Source organism: Pogona vitticeps, chromosome 4, assembly GCF_051106095.1.
Source record: "Pogona vitticeps strain Pit_001003342236 chromosome 4, PviZW2.1, whole genome shotgun sequence".
NCBI classification, from domain to species: domain Eukaryota; kingdom Metazoa; phylum Chordata; class Lepidosauria; order Squamata; family Agamidae; genus Pogona; species Pogona vitticeps.
In genome coordinates, this window is record NC_135786.1 from 132375751 (window position 1) to 132398451 (window position 22701).

General features: G+C 41.2%; 1 protein-coding gene across 3 annotated transcripts in view; it reads right to left on the reverse strand.

Annotated features, from left to right (window-relative positions):
* Nucleotides 1-20415, reverse strand: part of UBE2D2 (ubiquitin conjugating enzyme E2 D2) — a 37095-nt gene extending 16680 nt beyond the window's left edge. The window contains exons 1-6 of one of the 3 annotated variants that reach the window (XM_078392524.1): nt 19966-20415; nt 16533-16693; nt 2765-2828; nt 377-408; nt 222-299; nt 21-126 (exon numbers count right to left, since the gene is read on the reverse strand). In XM_078392524.1, coding sequence (XP_078248650.1) covers nt 21-126; nt 222-299; nt 377-408; nt 2765 — 217 coding nt within the window. In that variant the 5' untranslated portion in view covers nt 2766-2828; nt 16533-16693; nt 19966-20415. Of the gene's footprint in view, nt 1-20; nt 127-221; nt 300-376; nt 409-2764; nt 2829-16532; nt 16694-19325; nt 19486-19965 lie in introns of those variants that run through there. The other 2 variants (XM_020790514.3, XM_078392525.1) reach the window with 2 other exon arrangements.
* Nucleotides 20416-22701: the final 2286 nt, after the last annotated feature.

Sequence of the window (22701 nt, forward strand, 5' to 3'; positions counted from 1 at the left end):
TTCAGAGCCAGGTCACTTACCTTTTGAAATAGTTAATGCTGGAGACCATTGTGACCGTAGAATATCGAGACAAATACTGCCATTACTGTTAATATTTGGATGGTAAATTCTTGTAGTAAATGCAACCTGTTAAGACAAGAAAAGTTCTCTCATGTGTATTTATGTACTACAATAAACAAACAACTCCATCACTCATATCAGGATGCAAACAGGATACCCACCTTGGGTGGTTTGAAGGGGTAATCTGTTGGGAAGTGAATTGTCAAGAAGAACACCCCACCCTGATAAGGACTGTCATTCTGAAAAGAGAACACTGTTAGAATGCCATTTACGCCAAGTTTGTATGTATGTTATAGAAGACTATCAGACTACTTACCGGTCCCATTATTGTTGCTTGCCAATGGAACACTAAAAGGAAGGGAGGGGGAGAGAAAAAGACACCGACTAAGATATTTAACACTGAACAAATGAACAGCTATCCAAAAGCTAAGAACTAGCTCTACTGGAAAGAATTCTGTACAGTGGGGTCTTGACTTGAGAACTTAATCCGTATTGGAAGGCGGTTCTCAAGTCAAAAAGTCTGTAGGTCAAGTCTCCATTGACCTACAGTGCATTGAAAACCGATTAATCCCATAACAGGCCGTTTTTGTTCCATTTTGGTTTTTTTCTGGTCTGTAAGTCAATTCTCAGGCTGCGAGTCAAACCTAAATTTTGCGGCCAGAGAAGTCTGTAACTCAAAAAGTCTGTAAGTCAAGCCGTCTGTAAGTCAAGGGTCCACTGTACTTCAGCTTCAGAACTGGTCGATCTACTGAACTTTGTTAAATGTTATATTATAACCCTGTACAGACAGCACATACCTCATGTATTCAACTGTCACTAGACAATGGGACTGTGTTCCTGTTGACTCTGCTGGACCTCTCAATGACTTTCAAAACGTCAAACATTGTATCCTTCTGGGTCTTCTCTCTGGGATGGTACTTGGAATCACTGGTTTACAGTGGCTTAAGTCCCTCCTGGGGCGGGGGAGGGGGAGAACTCAGAAGGTGCTGCCAGGGGACTCTGACTCAACACCCTAGCCTCAGGGTTTTGTTTTGTCACCTATCCTATTTAACATCTACATAAAACAGCTGAGACAGGCTGTCTGGAATGTTGGGGTTCAGTGTCATCAGTATGTGGATGACACTCAATTCTATCTCTCCTTTCCATGTAAATCTGTTTCAGTACTAGATCAGTATCTTGTCTAAGTAATGGACTGATTGAGGGTGAATAAACTGAAACTTATTCCAGACAAGACAGAGGTGCTCCTGGTCAGTTGAAAGGCAGAAAGGAACAGAGATGTAGCTAAAGCTAGATGGGGTTACACTCCTTTTAAAAACGTAAGTGCTTGGGTATGTTCCTGGATTCACCTCTGAGCCTGAATGCCCATGTTTCTGCAGTGGTCAGGAGTGCCTTTGCACAGTTAAAACTAGTACATCAGCTTCACTCCTTCCTGAGAAGGTCTGATCTGGCCGTAGTGACACAGGTCTTAGTTACATCACAACTTTTTGGGACTGCCCAGGTCTTAAGATAATCAAGGGAGACCTTTTTCTTGATCCCACCACCCTAACAGATGTTTTTGTGGGGACAAAGGAAAGAGCCTTCTCTACCATTGCTCCCAGATTCTGGAACTCCCTTCCATGGGAAATCAGGATGGCCTCATCTTTGCTGCCCTTTTGTAGGCAGGCGAGCACTTTTCTCTTCCAAGAGGCTTTCCCTTGACTAAAAGTCCGAGAGGGGTTTTTAATGGATTGTTGTGCCTTGTTGCTTTTGAATGTGTTTTGAATTGATGGTGTTTACCATTTTAGTGTGGAATTCGTTCGATTCTTTTAAAATACAGATTTATATACTTACATTAAGGAGAAAAGTGGAGTAAAATACTTTAAAATAATAAATGAATTCATTATTTGGCATTTGTAATACAAATAAATAACATGGATGTATAACTGTTGCCATTTCATTACAAGACAACAACTTTGAGCAATGAGATGCTCAAATTGTTCAAGTGAATGCTTCATTTAACAGTCATTTATCTTCCATACATTAGCAAAACAAGTCTTTTACCTGGCTATGCAGGCAAACCTGTAACTACTAAAGACAAAAATTAAGGTAAATTGAAGTTGTTCTTTAGAAAGGAGAAATGACCACCATCATCAGTTTTAACTGCAGTGCACAACAGCCTTGGAAGAGCTTGAGCAGGTGGTCTCTAGTAATGTTTGCTCAACCAACAGGGCTGCTGTTTTTATCTGATATAGAACTGTACCTTAAGAAAATCAAGGCTCTATAGTTCAAACTGACTAGACATTTACTTATAATTAGAGATGGGGGTATTTGTATACAAATACAAATATCCCCCACAGGTGCAGATAACAAGGCTCTGGCCCCCTGGGGCCAGACCATCCACTCACAATTCCATCGTGGCCACAAGCTCCACACACCATTCCTATCACTCCAGAGCTCATAATGGATTAGCCACTCCTGGCAGAAGGCGGTATGACGAGTGTCTCTGCCAGGTCAAAGAGTGGCTCGCCAATAACAAGCTCCAGAGTGACAGGAATGGCACATGGAGTTCGTGGCAGTGGTGGAATTGTAAGTGGACAGTCTGGCCCCAGGGGGCTGGACGCCTGTTACCTGCACCTTTTCATTTTAAATCACACAGCTGTGTATATCTAGATGCATTCTGAGTGACATCTGAGGGAATAAGAATCTGAGGTTTTTCCATACTTACTGTCATCTCCAACTGGCCCGGCTGAACACTGTGCTGGAGGATCACGTGCCAAATCATTCAACTCCTAAAAAAAAAAAATCCAAAGTTGATTCAAAATATAGCTCACTTTACCTGCCTACAAAAGCCATTCAAACTGCAGTCCAAGATAGGTTCCTTTTTTTTACTATTAAGTTGTACTAAATTCTGAACTAAATTCAAATTCAAATTGACTAAATTCAAATTAAATATTTTCAAAAAAATCAAGACAACATTATCTACAGCAACCCCTTTAAGTTCCTGCTACCAAAACAGGTAATTACAACAATAAACAAATGGTTACAGATAAAATGCACTGATTTACAGTGACTGAAATGTAACTTCTTCACTTATCAAAGCTTTATATGATAACCCATCTACTTCTAACTGAAAGTTATATCTTGCTTCTAGGCTGTCACATATAAACCTGCTATGAAAGTGAACACAAGTGCCTTCTGCTGTATTCCGATTTCTTCACTCAACAAAATGTATGCCTTGATATTTCACTCCAGTAGTTTATTCATTTGCAATACACTTCCTCACTGACAATTTGGAAGTTTTTATACAGATTGAGTTACAAGGTTTTAACTTTCCACCTAATATCAATTCCATGTCTTCTGACAGGTTCCCACCACGGCAATGGCTCAAAAAGTGCAGCTTGCCAAGGACTCAGTGGTGCTTACTTGCCAGTCGTCATGTAAAGATTCAAACTGTAGAACACACTGCCCAAAATCCTACTAGCAGTGTCAACTAGAGCAGACTCACTGAATCAATAAAATTTTCATATGTGTTGACTTACCATTCAGTACAGTGGACCCTTGACTTACAGACGGCTTGACTTACAGACTTTGAGTTACAGACTTCTCTGGCCGCAAAATTTAGGTTTGACTTGCAGCCTGAGAATTGACTTACAGACCAGAAAAAAACCAAAATGGAACAAAAACGGCCTGTTACGGGATTAATCGGTTTTCAATGCACTGTAGGTCAATGGAGACTTGACCTACAGACTTTTTGACTTGAGAACCGCCTTCCAATACGGATTAAGTTCTCAAGTCAAGACCCCACTGTAGTAGATTCAGTGGGTCTTGGGTCTACTCTAGTAATAGGTTTTAGGCAATTTAAATTTATTGCTTTTAATGAGAAATGCAAACAACACTGAAACTGGAAGCCAGAAAAAGCAAACCCATTAAAGAAGAGGAAAAAGGCTTTAGCTGAAGTCTACTCTTTTTTTCTATCGTTTATTTCTATTTGTTTCAGGTACTTAGCTCCTTTCAATTCAAGTCAGTAGCAGGTTGTGAACAGCTCAGAAGTATTGCAACTAGAAATAATAAATAACTAAATGTTAAAATTGAATGGCAGCAAACGGAATGCAGAATGAAAGAAAAGTTATATCTCCCCTCCCAATCTCCACAGCATCCTTTTAAACTGCAATCCTTATTCATTCCCATTAGAGCAAGCAACTTAAAAAGTATTTCCCTATAGCAGGAAGAGCAGAGAAAGCAACTTCTCACCATGACAAAGGGACATGCTGGATCCCCATCTAACCAACCAATGGACAGAGCAATCGGTATGAAATGTGATGGTGGAAAAGATCAACCTCTGGGGGTTCTCTATAGTGCCAGTCTCTATGGTTTCCCATACCACAGAAACCTCCACACTGGCAGGGCAGTAGCTTCTTTCCAGGACAGAAAGTGGGAAAGGCCTCAGACTTTGCTGGGAGAGTGGAACAAGGGCTTCCAAAGCATCCAGGGAAGGTGGCGGGCAAACCCTGAGATATCTCCCTGGGGGTCCCAGCTGCCGCGATCGGCACCTTCGGAGCTCTCAAAGGGTTTTCCCCCCCGACATCGGAGGAAGCCCTTTGAGAGCTCCAAAGCCAAAGAGGCAGGGAGAAAGGGCTGGAAATTTGAATTTCCCACCTTTTCTCCCCGTCTTTTTGCCTTCGGAGCTCTCAAAGGGCTCCTCCAATGTTAGGGGGGAAGCCCTTTGAGAGCTCCGGAGGTGCTGATCACAGCAGCAGGGACCCCCAGGGAGGTCTCCCAGGGCTTGCCCGGCACCATGGGAGACCTCCCTGGGGGTCCCTGCCAACACAAGCGGGGGCTTCGGAGCTCTCAAAGGGCTTTCCCTCTGAGATCGGAGGAAGCCCTTTGAGAGCTCCGAACTCAAAAAGGCAGGGAGAAAGGGTGGGAAATCCGAATTTCCAGTCCTTTCTCCCTGCCTTTTTGCCTTTGGAGCTCTGAAAGGGCTTTCCGCCCGACATCGGAGGAAGCCCTTTGAGAGCTCCGAAGGCACAGATCACGGCGGCAGGGACCCCCAGGGAGGTTTCCCATGGTGGCGGGCAAGCCCTGGGAGACCTTCCTGGGGGTCCTTGCCGCCGTAATCGGCGGCTTCGGAGCTCACAAAGGGCTTTCCCCTGACATCGAAGGAAGCCCTTTGAGAGCTCCAAAGCCAAAGAGGCAGGGAGAAAGGGCTGGAAATTCAATTTTTTTTTGCTTTTTTGCCTTCTGAAATGCTGGAATGGATTACAGTGGTGCCTCGCTTAACAGGCACTCAAGGTACCGCTGTACTCAGAAGAAAGTGAAATGTGATGCATGCACCAAACCCTACTAATATTATAAAATTATGAACATCTATCAAATATCTTGAACTAACATCAACCAAGTTTTATGTCAGCAAAAAAGGGCACGTTTCCAGTACAAATGCTTTTACAAAATGCATTCATGTCTGCTGCAGGACAAAACATCTCAAGGTATTCACTAGTGTACAATAAAAGCGAAATTCCAGTAAAGATCACAAGCTGCAGCTTTCTAAAAAAATGCATGCCATAATCCTATTGAAAAAACATATATGGAACAGTAATTACACAAGTGCCAAGGAGAAAACAATTTGTGCCATTACTGTTCCACACTTCTTTTCCAATAGGATTTTAACCCTAACATTCAATGAAGCAAGATATATTTTTAAATATATTTACAGAATTGAATGATCAACTCAATTTACTTTTAATGACCTACCTCTAGTGTCAATTATACTACTATGATAGAATATTACTACTATGAAATATTACTATGACAGAATTCTTCCCATGCTCTCCCCCATGTGCCCACAAATTTACTTTCAATGCTTTAATCTACTTCTGTCAGTAGAAGTAGCTGGGTAGATCTTGCACATTATTTCTGACAACAGAAAGGAAAAGAATTTATTGCAGCCACCATGGAAGAAATAATTCACAGCCTAGATAAGCTTCAAAGCTTTGAAGCAATGGAATGCACATACACCATTGGGGCATCCACAAAAAGTATTCCATAGATTAAACACTTGTTCAAGCTCACAAGACTGTTTAATTCACACATACTGTACAGTAGACATGCACGCTGGCCATTGTGGGCTGTATAAGGTATCAATGGAGTTTTGGGATAATAATCTGAAGTCTGGCAAGAAACCAACCAACTTCAACAAGGCAATATTCTAACAAGTTACAGTATGTTCTTGCAAGCAAGATCATCATAGGGTTGTTAATTCTCCAACTATACCATGTATTTCTACAAGTATCACTCTGTTTCAAGAATTACTGGGATGCAGATATGATATATTATTCACTGTTTTATTTTTAAAATCCTATAAATATTTAGCACCAAGCCATTGGATGAATTTATTTCAAGCAAAGCAATATAAATCAGGATCCCAACTGATACTTCTTGTTTCTTTAACATACTGTATGCACATTAGTTACTCTAAAACTCTGACCACTTAAATATGTAAATTTACAACTAGAGCATTTGTAGTATCTGGGTGATATACTTCACTTACTTTTATTTTTATACATTTCATATCCTATTAGGAATGATAACTGGAAGTAAATCACACATAAACCACAGAGATTAAAACAGTCATAATGGATCAGAAAATATACTGACAATACCCACACTACATATTATTAACAGGGCATTAGAAATACGAGATCTTAGTTCTGAACCAATGTGTAAAAACTGTGATGAAACAGATGAAGGAAACAAAGGTGAATGCCTTTACCACAGCACTCAGATACTGCTCATGTCTGTAGAGATAAACCTGTACATGACTGATTATGCCACATGGGCTTTATCAGACAAGGAAAAGGCTATGGAGGGCTCTTCCCTTTTGTGGAAGCAGGCTACAGCTAGTAATAGTTCTAGCAGTGCTTTTTTCCATCTTGAGATTATCAGAAAGTTTTCCTCCTTTTAGACAGGTCAGATCTTGTTAAGCTGAACCATAATTATGTAACTTGATAACCACACTGCACTCCATTATGGAGCTACTTCAGAAGAGAACTTGGAAACTCTAACTAGTACACATCACTCCTGCTTGCCAGTTTGCTTCCAACCTCACCCCATGGCATTACTTGTAAACTTTAAAGTTCTGTACAGTTTAAGGCCCTTATACGATAAACAAAATCTCTTCTCACTAACTCAGGGCACAACCAGAAAGAGTGGTAGTTCTACACAGATTCAAGCTCCTTGTACCACAGAAGCTCAGATCATACAAGTTGTATGATTCACATACCCCTTTTCTTTTAGTCCAGAATACTGCATTTAAAGGATTTATTTTAAAAAATTGTTGTTACTGTACATGTATTTCATACTTCCATTGCATATAACTCCTGATTCAATGTCCTTAAAAATTTAAGATGGAGGGTTAGGTATGTATCCATGTACAGCAACACTTTTTAGGTTAAGAAAAAGTAGTAATTATCACTTAAAATTTATGGTTTTCCAGGACACAGCTTTCCCAAAATTTTGTTATGTATGTATAGTATTTCATACTTTTCTTGCAAGCAGCTCTTGATTCAAAGTCCTTTAAAAAAACACACACCTAAAACAGCACTGAAATTGTTTATATCAGTACACCACAAGATTTGTTTAAACTGTCAACCAATATGGCACCAGAATCATTACAGATTCTAAAATAAAGCTGTTTAGGAACGGTGTTCTCAAGAAACACTCAGAAATGTTTCAGTGAGAAATAAAATGCTCATCTAATAATACAACTCCAAGCCAAAAAAAGTGAGGAAACAAAGAAACAGCAAACAAACAAAAAAAGAACACTGTGGGCTGAATAAAATGTATCAAGTACTCATGCCAAAACAAAAACAAAAACCTGGCCATACAGTGGTGCCTTGACTTACAACTGTTCCGATATACTGTATGAGCATTTTGAGTTGCGACCAGCTCCGGCTGCAAAATTTTGTTTCAACTTACAGCCGGAGCTTCGAGTTGCAATCAAAAGAAGCAGGGAAAAAAGCGAGGAATTCAAATTAGAGGGCTATCTGTTGGTCGGTGAAGAGCTCTTGTAGCTCTTTCACCCCAACGGTTAATGTGGGTGCATCGGAGGCGGCTTCGGACTGCCTGGTGCTGCTTTCTGCTTGTGAGTAAGTATATTTACTTAGTTTTGCAGCGTGGGTTTGGGTTATGTTTCTGCATTGTGGGGGGCATGTGTATTTTGCTTTGCATTGCAATGGGGTTGGCTGAGTGTGGGGGGATAGCTTTTTTGTTTTGTTTTACAGCCCCATCGCAACTTGTTTTGTTTTGTTTTCCTGCTGGAACGGATTAATCCCACTCCAATGAATTCCTATGGGAAATGGTGATTCAACTTTTGACCATTTTGAGTTACGTCCATCTTCTGGAACAGAGTATGATCGTTAGTCAAGGCACCACTGTACTCAAGAGTAGCAGTTACATCATCTGAATAAAATAATGAAATAATCGGTGAGGAACACGGGACAACAAGGAGGAAAAATGTGTCTGCCAAACCTACCCATTCCTCCTAACTAATGTTCAGTCACTTGATTTTCAGATTTGAAAGGCAGTAACAGGCAAGGCAGGCTTTTTTAAGCAATATCTTCAAATAACCAGAAAAGTCAGAGGACACTAAGCACAAACTCCACAAGCACAAACTGTTTTAGTGTAAGTGGTTCTAAAATACGTATGAAAGCAATGGCTAGAATCCTATTGCCTTATGCAACTGGGTAAGGATAACTGCACAGGCTGTCTGTCATGTCTGTTGAGCTATCGACCATGTGTGCAGTTGTATGGAAAGAGAGCAAAAGGGGGGAGGGATGCTTGCACGAATGCCCTTACAAACATAGGGTTTTGGTGAATGTGTAAATAACAATGTCGTCATCTGAAGAAGGGATTAACTGTCTTTACTTTTCAGCCAGCTCAAAGAGTCAGCCAGTCAAGCAAGAAGGAAACTGAAATTGAGCATGCAGAACAAGACATACTTCAAATGGATTTCCAAATCCTGCAATCCCCAAAAAATGAATACAAAGCAGATTATGGAATATGAAAAACACAGAGAACATGGTCAGCATGAAAAGAAAGGTAGGGGCAGCTGTTCAGAATACACATAGTAGGCCATCCTCAGTTGGTCCTCGCCAGAATTAAAACTCAGCAGATGCTCCAAGGCTACAACATTGCTTATTTATGCAAATTAGGGATATAGCCATTTGCTTCATCAAATAGGTACAGATGAACACAAAAGTGGATGGTGAACTAACTGCATAGAAAAGCTGAAACCAGGTGGTACTCCACTTGCAGGCAGGATCCACACTAATGTAATAACAGAGTCACATCCTAATCATGACCTGTGCTGCAGACAGGCAAGTCCCCTAAGATTAGCAAACTGATAAGTCACCTAACTGCAATAGAGGCAGCAGTTACAATTTGCCAAACAGTCTTCTAGGCTCAGGATGAGTGGAATGTAGTTGTGTGAGATACAAACATTTATTCTGGCCCTCTGACCAGTAGGTCTAACTGGCAGATCTCAATTTTCAGCAATACATCAGTGAAGAATTTTGACACCAGTTTTATTTATTTATTAGATTTATATACTGCCCATCTAGAACTTGTCTACTCTGGGTGTTTTTTAACCATAAAAACTATCAAAATCCTCAAACAGCTATAATGGCAGCTTTTGTTGCTGCAAGCCTTTGAAACAGAGTGGATAAAAATCAATGATTTTTTAAAAAATCAAATTGATTTATATCACAATTTAAATTTTAAAAATCATTTTTAAAAATAATTTTTAAAATGCAACTTTTAAATTTAAACCATGATTTAAATCAATACGATTTGAATTAAATCTACCTTGTTTAGAAATACACCATGAAGTCAGCATGCAGCTCCCAATACCATTGCAAGCCCTTCATTAAGTTAAAAATTTTTAAGGAAAAACCCTTGCATTCTTGAGTGGGGCAATTTAAAAAACTGGCTACTAGTGGACATGAGGGGCCTTTTCAAAAAGGAACTTCCACACATTCTAAGCTGGAAGTCAGTGGAGGAGACTCGATGAACAGCACAATTCAAGTCTGATGCTCAAAATGGAAGAATACAGCTGAAATGTCACTTATGAGTGCTGAAGTTCCCACCTTGCCAATGGCAGTGATACTCCCCCAACACTGTCTTGTCTGGGAGAGGGGAGGGAATCTGGATATGTAAGAAGCTTGCACAGTGCACTCACTTCACAACCTCAATTTCTTCATTTGTGTAACACAGGAACTAGGGCAAAATTTACGTCAGGTCTCATGTTGTAATTTCCTGTGATTACAATCATTGGGGGAAAAGCAACAAGATGCTCCAGAATATAAAACACTGTACAACACCAAAAAAATGTTGATAATTTTGCAGTGGTGCCAATCACAGTTGGAAATAAAGACACACAAACAGTGTGTGGCCACTTGTATGATAACTGTACCCATGCTTGTTCTAACCTATGACTGAAAGGCTGTCCCAGATTGATCTGTCATCTGACCACCAACTCCAGGAATGCCTGGATGACATATCTCAAATCAGCATTCTCTCTAGTCACTGCAGTGCACCAAAGTACTTCAAAGAGTCTTTATCCTTAAACTATTATGAAAAAGTGCTGTTTTGTATGAATCACACTATTTGTTCAAACAACAAACAAAATTTAGCACAAGAAACTGACTGGGTAAACAAACTTGGCGGTGGAATGACTGAAAATCAAGGTTGTTTACTCCACTAAGAAAAACAAAAATTTAAACTGCTGACTTAAAGCACAACTCCCTATTTAACATTTTCAGAACAAGCAAGAATACTGTCTAGCTGGCATAAAATGAAACACTGGTTTGCACCAAACAGGGGGTTTATGCTACCTGCAAGCATAATCCAACAGCATTTTATTGTAATCCAGACAGCAGAAAAAGTTGTCTAGTGTAAAAGTTTATAGACAAAGAAAAGACCTGGATTAATAGTTTTTCTACATGGCTTTCTCTTTTACATACATACGGAGACACAAAGATCACTTAACTAAAAACTACCATGTTTCCCCGAAAATAAGACAGAGTCTTATATCAATTTTTGCTCCACATTAGGGTTTATTTTCAGGGGATGTTTTATTTATTTATTTTTTCATGTACAAGAATCGACATTTATTCAAATATAGTCATGGGATCTTCCAGATCCTGCACAGTGGTGGAGGGCAGGGTTTCACTTAACTGGGGCTTATTTTGGGGGTAGGGCTTATATTATGAGCATCCTGAAAAATCATACCAGGGCTTATTTTCAGGTTAGGTCTTATTTGGTGACCTAACAGGGTAGGTTATAATTTGGTGTATACATAATTGCAACTGTATTCCATTAAACTGAGTATACATATGCCCAAATAAACTTGAACAGGGCCACTGCCTTTTGTCATATCTGTCATGAATAGCATAAAATGGAAGAAGAAGAAGCAACTATTAAGTCAATTCTGATTTATGGCAATCCTTTTCAGTACAGAATACTCAGAAGTGGTTTACCATTCTCTTCTTCTGTGGGCACCCTGGGACTGTGCAGCTTGCCCAAGGCCACAAAGGCTGGCTTTTCCCCCTGGAGACAACAGTGTGGAAGCAAATTGCCAGCCTCTGGCTCCACAGCCAGATACCTAAACTATCAAGCTATGCAACCAGCCATACTTACCTATACAATTATTATATTCACGCTGAATCAGAATGAGAATACCTAGCAGGCAAAACAAGGTTTCTCTATGAAAATGCAAGCTTCTCTTACTACTTGATTGTTTGAAGTAACACAACATGAAATCAAACAACTGCAGTTAACATTAAATTCCTGGTTGACCTCTGGAATGGGGAAAAGACCAAGGCCACTGACAATTGTTTCCAAGTATGCCCACCACTAAGGGACGTGGTGGAGCTGCGGGCTAAACCGCAGAAGCCTGTGCTGCAGGGTCAGAAGATCAAGCAGTCGTAAGATCGAATCCACGCAACGGAGTGAGTGCCCGTCGCTTGTCCCAGCTCCCGCCAACCTAGCGGTTCGAAAGCATATAAATGCGAGTTGATAAATAGGGACCACCTCGGTGGGAAGGTAACAGCGTTCCGTGTCTAAGTCGCACTGGCCATGTGACCACGGAAGATTGTCTTCGGACAAACGCTGGCTCTATGGCTTGGAAACGGGGATGAGCACCGCCCCCTAGAGTCAAACACGACTGGACAAAAATTGTCAAGGGGAACCTTTACCTTTACCCACCACTATCACAGAGTGGAGCTAGGCTTGCTCCGGTTTACTAGGAAACTGGCAGTGATTAAAAAAAGATGGAGACTAGTGATGATGACTGAAACCTCAGAGCAACTCTTATCAAATGCAAGATAGTGTGTTTGAAAACATGCTCCTTGGAAGTGGTGGCAGTGAACGTTTTTCTTTGCTGCCACCACAGTGACTTGCACAGAGGTGCCCAGCAAAGCTGCTTTAAGTGGTAAGGACCCTACTACGTACGATCATACCCACAGAAAGAGAACACTGACCACTCTGTGAACAATTTGCATGACACTTTGTAGATAAAATCACTCTGATTTGCTTTGACTTTGATGTTGGGGTTAAAACAAGTACTATGGACCTATAATCCTACTTTACCTCGGTTTAATGGATTCATTTCAGTTTACAGAACCTGAGGATGTGGACAGAATCACTGGAAAATTGAGAGCCACCATGTGCATTCTAAGTTCCATGCCCTTCATGGATTACAAAAGCAGATAAAGAGGGACTGGCTCAGTGGGGTAAGGGCAGTGGTAAACGGCTCTTTTGAGCAGGGTACAATTCCACTCAAGGAGCCAGTTATAAGGAATTGTTTTTTAAAGCCTACTCTGGACCCCACCATATTGGACAACTGGCTTGGCTATTGTTCTGTGGTGTCCCTCAAGGTTCATGTTTATCCCCTATGCTATCTATCTGAAACTACTGCGAGAGGTTACATGGACTTTTGGGATTCGGTGCTGATAACACCCACTCTGTCCCTCCTTTCCACGTAATTCCAGGGAAGCTGTCTCTGTCCTAAACTAGTGCCTGGAATTGATTGGATCGGATGAGGTTAAACACAATGGCAGAGGCGTTCCTGATCAGACAAAAGGCAGGCCAAGGAATAGGGATTCAACGTGCTGGATGAGGTTATGTTCTCCCTGAATACTTAGATGCACAGCTTGGAGGTACTTCTGGATTCTTCTCTAAGTCTCAATGTCCAGGTTTCAGCAGTCAACAGAAGTATATCTGCATAATTAAAACTAGTGAACAGTTGTGCCCATTTCCTTGAGAAGCCTTACTTGGTGACAGTCTTGGCTATCCTCCATTTGGATGAATGGAATGCACTCAATGTGGAACTGCTTCTGAAGGCAATTTGGAAACTTCAAGTACTGCAAAATGCTGCAGCCAGAAGTTGACTGAGCTGGTTACTGTGATTTTGACATTCCCTCTCCCATTACAGCAACTTCACTGGCTACCACTTCATTTGGGAGGGGGGGCTTATCCAAAGCACTGGTCATGACCTTTAAAGCCCTTTATGACTTAAGTCCAGGCTATCCAAGAATCCCTGTGTGAGCCCACGCAAGATCCTCAGAAAAGTGCCTTCTCTCAGTGCTACCACTCTCACATCCAAGTCTGGTGATGACCCAAGAGAAGGCTTTTTCTGTGGCTGCCCCTGTGTTAAGAAACTCCCTTCCTTGGGTGGTGCAGTTGGTCTCTTCCCTCCTTTCCGTCTGCCAGCAGGTAAAAACATACCTCTTCAAACAAAACTTCAGGGAGCCAGGAGACAAGGAACTCTTTGAAAATTTATAGTTTTTTAAATGATATTTTAACTATAACCCTCAAAAGAGTCACCAATAAAATCAGAATTGATTTTATGGCACTTCATCATCATTATTATAGTTACTAATCTTAATTAATTTGTTTTAACTAATAGCTGATTTTGAACACCACCTTGGTTTCTCACTAGGAAAGGCAGAATAAAAATTAAATTAAATTAATACCATACTTTGTCAGGTTCAATGAAGTACACTGTCAAGCAAAAGTAAAAGTTTCTGAACTCTTTTTTGTAGCCTGAACTGGGTAGTATGCAAGCTCAAAACTTACAGTCACATCACAGTAAATTGCAGTTTAGTGTGGTATCTGAAGCATAAACTATAGTCTATGTATGATATGGGGTCAGGATATCCAATGCTCAAGCAGCATGCCATATAGTCTGGCATGCAAAATAATTTTAAAATAGTATACGGTATGGCAGAGAATGTCTGAAATACCTTTCTTTGTTACAGCTAATAATTTCTATTGAAAAAAGAACCCTCTTTATGAACTGGAAGACACAAAGTTTATTGATTACATTCAACAGTTGCATGTCATCCACCTAAAGCAGTAGTTGTACGTTCATCTGCTTTTAGGCAAATGAAAAGCAGCTGTAATTGCTGTTCTTTCCAATATATATTAATTATTTTCAGTATGTTTTAATTTTTTTTGTCTTAAGGTGTGAACAGCTTTGATCACAGATTTCAGCAGTACAGATTAGGAACATATTTTCCATTGAAATAAAAAAACCACATAGCCTCCATTTCAGAAAACGTTTTAATAATTATACCATCAATCAGTGCATGTTTCTGACATAAATCACTCGATTTCTATCTTTTCATAATGATGGAAGATACCTGATTTTAAAAATTCTATTTCCCTATCTCCTCAATTTCCAGCACCCATTTTGCTGTTATGATATTTAATGGCCTGGGGAAAAAGGGGATTTGTTGGCTAGGCCCATAAGGCCTGCATTGGGCACACACAAGTTTGAAAATAAAAGGGGACAGGGGGACCCTTCTGAAGTCCTCTTATTTGAAAAGAAAATAGTAAAATACCAGTAGAACATGGTTAAGCTTATGCTACAAATATTAAAAACTGAAATTAAAGAGTAGTTATGCAGCATTGTTGCATGAATCCATATGACTGGGTTACCAGATAAACAACAGGCTTGTGATCTGATCTTGGAAAAGCTCCAACTTTGCAGCATATGAAAGTACAACTTGAAGTATATTTGGTACAGGAGGGCACCAATCATATGGCTCCTGCAATATGGTGACAAAGCCTTTATAATAAGCAGTCTGGTTTCTGAACAAGTCAAAATAACACATATGCAGTCAAGTAATGAATTAACATGTGAAAGATTTGAGAAGCTTGTTTCCTTTCATACAAACTTTGCAATTTCTTAAATTCATGAAGGTGAAAGTGAAAGTTCAAAGTAAGCAGCTGTGGATCTTTCATATACCGATTCTGATTAGCACTCCCATTGCTTTCAATAATTTATCAGAAAATATCAATATAGACAAATCAGCTGTCCTTATTTATTTCATTTCTCTCTACAGTTCCTACAGTATCTTCTCTGTAGTAGATTAATTAGGACTCTTCAGCTGCATCTACCACAACTGATATAGCAAATTAATTGCTGTTTCTCAAATATTTTATAATGACTTAGCTTTTCCTCTAGAATCAGAATTTATTCCATTTCTGAATCTAAATACAGATATACATGAGTTTTAACTAAATCCAAGATAAAACAAATTTTGGTTCACCAAGTATCTATGATTTCTATTTAATTTTTTCTATTTCCATATCTTTAACTGGAAAAATCAATATATCTGGACACCATACTGCACAGCAGCATACAATTCCATTTCTCACACCAGGTAAGCAGTTGGACGGTATATAACTACTTAAATAAAAGGTATAAAATAAAAGTATAATCCTCTAAATGTAACTCTCCCAACTGTCAAAAAAGATTTATTTGGGAACATGCAGGGCTCCAGATGTATGTTGTACAAGCACTGTTTCAAATACAGCCCAGCATGTTACATTTTCTTAGAGGTGGAATTAAGGTACGATATATTCATTTAGGCCACATTTTTATGATGTTTACACATGCAACCTGCTGTGTCTAGTAACAAGATGCTAAGGCATATCTTGGTCCAGTGTCCATACATAGCCTAGTGTGCAACTAAAATGCATGATGGCAACTCATCAGTTAGCCACAATTTACCAGTGCAAATACATTAACAACATTCCTACCATATATGTATCAATCAATCACCCATGGTGGGATGGGGAGAAAACATATATTTGCCTCTCCCCTTCTCTCAGCAACACAGAGACTCTCCAAGTCCCTTCTCCTTAAGAGCCAAAGACATGTATGTGAAACACTCTTGTAACCTCCTGCCTTCCCCAGCATAGCCAAGCTGTGGGCAGGAGGAAGTCACTAGATGGCTAAATTGGGGGGGTTGGGGTTGGGGTGGATTACACTAGCAACAGGTTTGTGACACCTGCACCTATCCAAATTCTGACTGAGCAACTTTTGAATACTAGAGTCTCTATGGTAAAACATTTTTGTTATTTAAACATTTCTCTCCTTCAACTTGAAATGGCTTATTAACAAAGGTAAAGCTTTTTTTAAAGCTTACCTATTTAAATCCTTGACTTGTCAGTATGATCAAAACTCCAAACCCACACCCCCTGAAGATTTCTGGCTGTAAAATGTAGATACAAGAAGACTGAAAAGAGTCCATCTGACACACTTTCACTTCCTGAGTAGTAAATGTCCTCAAAATTTTAAGTTTTCTTTCTGCAAATAGAAATGAAATCAGAACTTAAAAATTCACAGCAAGTTTATTAATATTTGCCACTGAGACTTTTTTGTGCAACCAATGTAAAATTTTGGAGTAATTTCCCCCTCAAACAAATAAAGATTTAGCGAAGCAGATTAAGTTCTCCTATAAGGTTTTCTTCTAAAAATAATTTTTTAAAAAATCTTGAGTCAGAAATAACCCCAAAAATATTACCGAAGCATAGAAATATGTGGAAGGTTGGTGAAGAAGAAATCTTTCTTGTTTGAAGGTACTGCAATAAAGTTGTAACGGTAAGCTTCCAGCTTATATAAAGCCAAAATAAATAAAAAATATAAAGACAACAAAAACATTCTTACACCTTAAAAACTAATTGCTATAGTTTAACATGCGCTTTCAGACAGATCCACCTCCTTCCTGATATGCTAGAAGAAACTAACACAGCTACCTCTTCTAAAATTAGATATATAAAGTGCCATTACTGACTTCATGAAATATTTCCAGTCCAGAATCAGTCACTTAATAAATAATATTTAGTATATTAGCATGCCGTAGTATCACCCAAGTTCTAAACAATAGCCATGAACACATCAAAACTATTACCAGCATTTTAACTGAATTCAACAAATCTTCAAAGGGTTAATTTTCATATCTTCTGTTTTAATTTTTGTATAGAAAGTTGTTAGCTTCCAATAGCCAAGAAAATTATTGAAACATGCAAGAGGAAATCAACACAAAACAATACTGTGTCTTAGTTACTGTATACTAGGATCTGCTGAGAATTTAGTTACTTCATATCAGCATTCTCTACACATGAGGGTTTGCATCCTGTAATTGGGTAACTCAAACTGTTTAGCATATCTTTTTTTAAAAAATCATATGGAATAAAACATTTCCATTCATCTTAAATTTCACGTTTCTCAAAAAGGCTGTAAAAAGTGCAAAAATTCCAGCAGCAATAATAACAACATTTTGTCAAGTCAATTCCAAGTTATGGCAACCCTTTCCAGGGTATTCTAGGTAGAGTACTCAGATGTAGTTTGCCATTCCTTGGGACTGTGCAACTTGTACAAGATTATACAAGCTAGCTCTTCTGGGATACACAGTAGGGAAGCAAACTCACAACCTCTGGCTATGTATCCAGATACCTAAATCAGTGAGCTATCAATATACGTTACTAAAATATAGCATCGTAAGTGCAACTACGAGATCTCCTGGGACTGTTCTCTCTCAAACATAGCAACCATGAAACTGCAGCAATCTCCTATGGGAAGACTTTAAATGGAAGCAGATGAAGGCACCTTCTTTCTGCCTGTTTCTACAACTTGATACACATACCCACTTACCCAGTACTATGTACCCACTGCACAACCATGGCTATCATCAAGTTCAGGTATCACTAGGGATCCTGTAACAATTCATTCCAACATCAAATGTATGATAAAGAATGCCAGAACTATGCACGAGATTTAACTAGGGCCAATATACAAGAGATCACAGTGTTTATATTACTTCTATGTTAATTACCAGTGCCTTCAGTAGATCTCAGTTCAGATTGGAGCTTTGCAGTCCTTGAACCCTCACCATTGGGCAGATGGATTACAAGTTTTCTTTTGTATTAGGCCAATCATCTGGAGGCAAAACATTTCTCTATACAGGTTTTATGGAGGTTTCAGGAGTTTCTAAAACCTGCTCACTGATGCATAACTTACGTGTGTTCCATGTGCAAATTTTCAACATATCTACAATAAAAATTAGTTAATTATGTGCTGTCAAGTAACCTTAATAGGGTTTTCAACGGAAATGAGATATTTAAAGAGTGGCTTTATCAGTTCCACTCCCCCAATGAGCTTCCAAGGCCAACTGAGGAGCTGAACCTGGACTCCCAAGTCCTAGTCAATCATTCTATCCATTACAGCAGTGGTCCCCAACCTTAGGCCTCCAGGTGTTCTTGAACTTCAGCTCCCAGAAATCCTGGCCCGCAAAGGTGGTGGTGAAGGCTTCTAGGAGTTGTAGTCCAAGAACATCTGGAGGCCCAAGGTTGGGGACCACTGCATTACAGCATATAGAGCCCCCAAAATAAAAATTACAATACTGAAAATACTATGCAACCAAAAAAGTAGGAGAAAGCAATCTGTTAATTCACTCCTATACATGTTTAATTTGAAATAAACATCACTGATTAATGGGAAAATGCTCAAAAGATTGCTGCCTAAACAATGTTTCTTTTATTTGTAAACAAAAGCAATACTTGGTACTTTCATTCTGAAAATACTGTACGCCTATGGGTCTGCATAAGGTAGTAGCAATGGTTTTTAAAAAAAAAGAAACCTGTAAGTGAGGACAGATATCACAGAACCAACACATCCCAGAATTGCTTGGGGCAAACAATGGGGATTTAGACAGATCTCTTACTAACTGACAGAGATTTTTTTCTTTTGTCAATGTAAATCAGTGGAATGGTTTGTTCCTTTAATTTGTATAGGCAAAGATGATGGATCTACTGTTAGAAAGGATACAGCTGACGCCAGGTGCACCTGTGGCTCCAAGTAAAGAAGCTAAACTACGTATACCTAGTTTTACAGTTTTAACTGAGGATTTGCGGGGGGGGGGGGGAGGAGTCCAACTTACATGGACATCATTGGAAGCGAAACCTGACCAAAGGCAACTTCCAAAGGCCTTTTTCGGTCCATCCTACGTTTTACTACAAAAAAGCATCAAAGTCGATCAGATGGAAGTAGTAGCAGAAGGAACTTAAAGCCATTCTTGTTGCCTCTAGGCAAAGCAGGGCAGAATCTTCAAACAAAAGATACCCCCGTTTCGTGTTAGGAAAAGAGCGAAGGGGCAGGCATAGAGACCACCCCATGGAAACGCCTTCTTCCAGTTTCTGGAAAGGCGGACCGACTCGGCCCAGGAATCGGGAAAGTGGGCTACCTCTGCCGCGGCCAGGGTACCAAGCCAATCCTGAGGCCTCCTCGGGGAGCCCCTGGGCGCCCAAAGCGGGGCCCGGCCCGGCCCAGCTTACGTAAAACGGTGGCGGCGTCGAAAGGGGGCCCACCACGGAGGCCTCCGCTGCCAACCTCCTTGCGTCTCGCTACCATCCGGATCGTTGCAAGCGCCGCCACCTGCTTGGGCCTCCGCTCCAGCCCCCGGGCGGCGGCCGGCCTACCTACCTACCCCCGACGGGGAGGCGGCCCTGCCCAGGCCAGGCCTCGGGAGCCGAGGGGCTTCCGGGTCGGGCTTCTCTGTAGATTGGGTTCCCCGTCCTTACCTTGTGGATTCTCTTCAGCGCCATGGCGGCGGCGGCGGCGGCGGAGCCTGTGGAGGGCGGCGCGCGAGAAGGCAGGCAAGGCGGAAAGGAAGGAAGGAGGGGGATTATTTTCCGGCTGCGGAGGAAGCGCGGAGGCCGATCGGCGGAAGAGGACGGGCGGGCGGGGGGATGCCGGCCTGACAGGAGCCCGAGCGTTCCTTCTTCTCTTCCCTTTTCCGTGGCCCCCTCCCTGGCTCGCGCTCGCTCTCGTTCTTGGGCCCCCGTTCCCGCCTCGTCGCTCTTTTCACCGGCGCTGCCCCCCCTCCCGGCAGCGAAGGCGGCGGCCCCCCCCCCGCACGGCGGCTCCCTGGCTCTCTCTCCTTCACTCACTCGATCTCAGCGCTGCGGCTGCTCGGGCCGCATTACCCCCCGCGCGGAGTTCTTTATGACGCGACAGCGTCGCAAGGTTAATAGGATTCCTCCGCCACGCAGTCGAGTGCCATGAACTACGCATGCGCCGTAAAAGAACCAGTGGCAGGCCGGGTCGGGGAGGGGGGGTGATACTTCGGGGTAGAGTGGTGTAAACGGGAGGCCGTCAGAAGGGGGCGGCCGGCGAGCTCGTTCTCGGAGAGTCGGCCCGAAGCCGAAAGAGTCTTGCCGCCCGCAGGGGGGAAAAAAAACAAGCGGAAGGATATAATTCTCTTCTGCGAGAGGCACTCCAAGCAACGAGACGAGGCGTTGTTATCGCGAGATGTGGTGCAAAAAGTTCCTGGAACTGGCCAGGTGGCCCCAAGTGGGCGGGAGGAGGAGCCGGAGGGCGGCCTCGGCTGCCCGGAACCTTCCCCGGCTTCCTGGTTGGCCGGCAGTTGCGCCCGCCTTTCCGTTCGGGTGACTGGGAAGCCTTTGCTTTTGAAAGTGTCAGATGAGGGGAGGAAGGGAAGGGTTTCTAACGTTGTTGATCCGGATCGAGATAGGCTGCCTAGAGTGGTCGAAATGACCAGATAGGCGGGGTATAAATAGAATAAATAAATAAAAATAGATAAAATAAATAGGCGAGCTGAAGGGGAACGACTTGGCTTCAGATATCGTCCTGCTGAGGATTTTTAGCTCTTCACCAGCTTACTGTAAAACGGGTTGCGAAGGAATCCTGCAAAGGGGTCGAAATTATATTGCGCTGCACATTTTTCTGAAAGGGTGGAGGTTTTTTTTAATTGCAAATAAGCTATTATGCCTTGAATTTGCGAATCAAATTTTGTTTCAATATAAATATAATGCTAAACACCAGGTTCGCTCAGGTGTAAACGTACATGCTCAGTCTTCATTGGGACAGTTCGATTTTCTTCCAGTTTTCTCCATCCTTTTGGAATTGAGCACAAAGCATTCCGTTTTTGTCGATCTTGAATGTGCCTATACTCTCTCACAGTACTGCATTCTTAAATACTGATATTTCAGATAGTCTGCTAATTCTCCACAGTTGATGTAGAAAGCAAGCTGATACTTGAAACTACAACATAATGTTACCAGATTTAATTTTAAATCTTCAGGGGAGGTAGTACTCCTCATAAAGATGGCATCCTGCAAGAAAGGTTTTTGTTTTAGTTCATTCAAAACAGCTTTTGAAAGTAGCTAACATCAGTAAAAGCCAAATTCTTTTTTTTTTCAATTAAAAGAAATCCTTCTGAATTTTAACATCCAACTAAGATAATTGCTACAGCTCATCTGTTTGCACTGGTACAAGCAATGCAGCATGTTCAGCTTTACGCAACACTGATAGATGACTTAGTTACACAAGGGCAATTGTAGAAGAGGTAGCCAGCATAGTCTGAGCAAGCAATATAGATAAAAACAAATTTAAAAAAGACATATGTGGTGGCTTCTTAAAGGAAACTTATATTTTTAATGTGCATTTTTGTGTTTAAGTCCACTTCCTGGACTCTGTAGCTTCTCCTCAGGCATTTGGAATTTTTAAATGCTCTGCTGCTTCTACAGCAAGCCCTGCAGGAGTCCCAGAATCCATGACAGAACACTGCTCCCAAGGGGAAGGGGCAAGTAATACCAGGAGGTGTAACCCAGAATCACATCCTTTAGAATCAAAGTACAATGGCTGATATGTAATCCTCAAGTAGTTTGAACAGCTGCATCCTGACTGTGAGCTAGCCATCTAGTACTTGGACTGTAGTTCACTACCATGCTTGTGGAAGAGTGTGGGCCTTTGAACATTGGCTTTTGACATCTGCCTAGCCCCAATGACCCACAATGGACGTTTGAAAGTAGAATCTGTCCTTTTGATTCTGACCTGTACTGTACTTCCTCCTGCAGCCATTGTTAGACTGATATTCTCAGGGTCTGCCTATCAGTCCCATTTATTTTCCTGATTCTCTGAGGAGCAGATGTTTTGTTGCTGCCCTTCCATGCGTAGTCTAAGGTGCATGTCTATCTAAGCAGAATTAGGGCTTAGACTTTTCTATCTCGAAATAACATTTTGTATTAACAATAGCCTTAATTAACTGTTGAACAGTGCAAAGAAATAGAGGAAAATAACAGAAAGGGAAAAACCAGAAATCCGTTCAAGAAAATTGGAGATATTAAAGGAACATTTTGTGCAAAGATGGACATGATAAAGGAGAAAAATGGGAGGCACCTCACAGAAGCAGAAGACATCAAGAAGAGGTGGCAAGAATACACAGAGGAATTATACCAGAAAGATCTGGATGTCCCGGACAACCCAGATAGTGTGGCTGCTTACCTTGAGCCAGA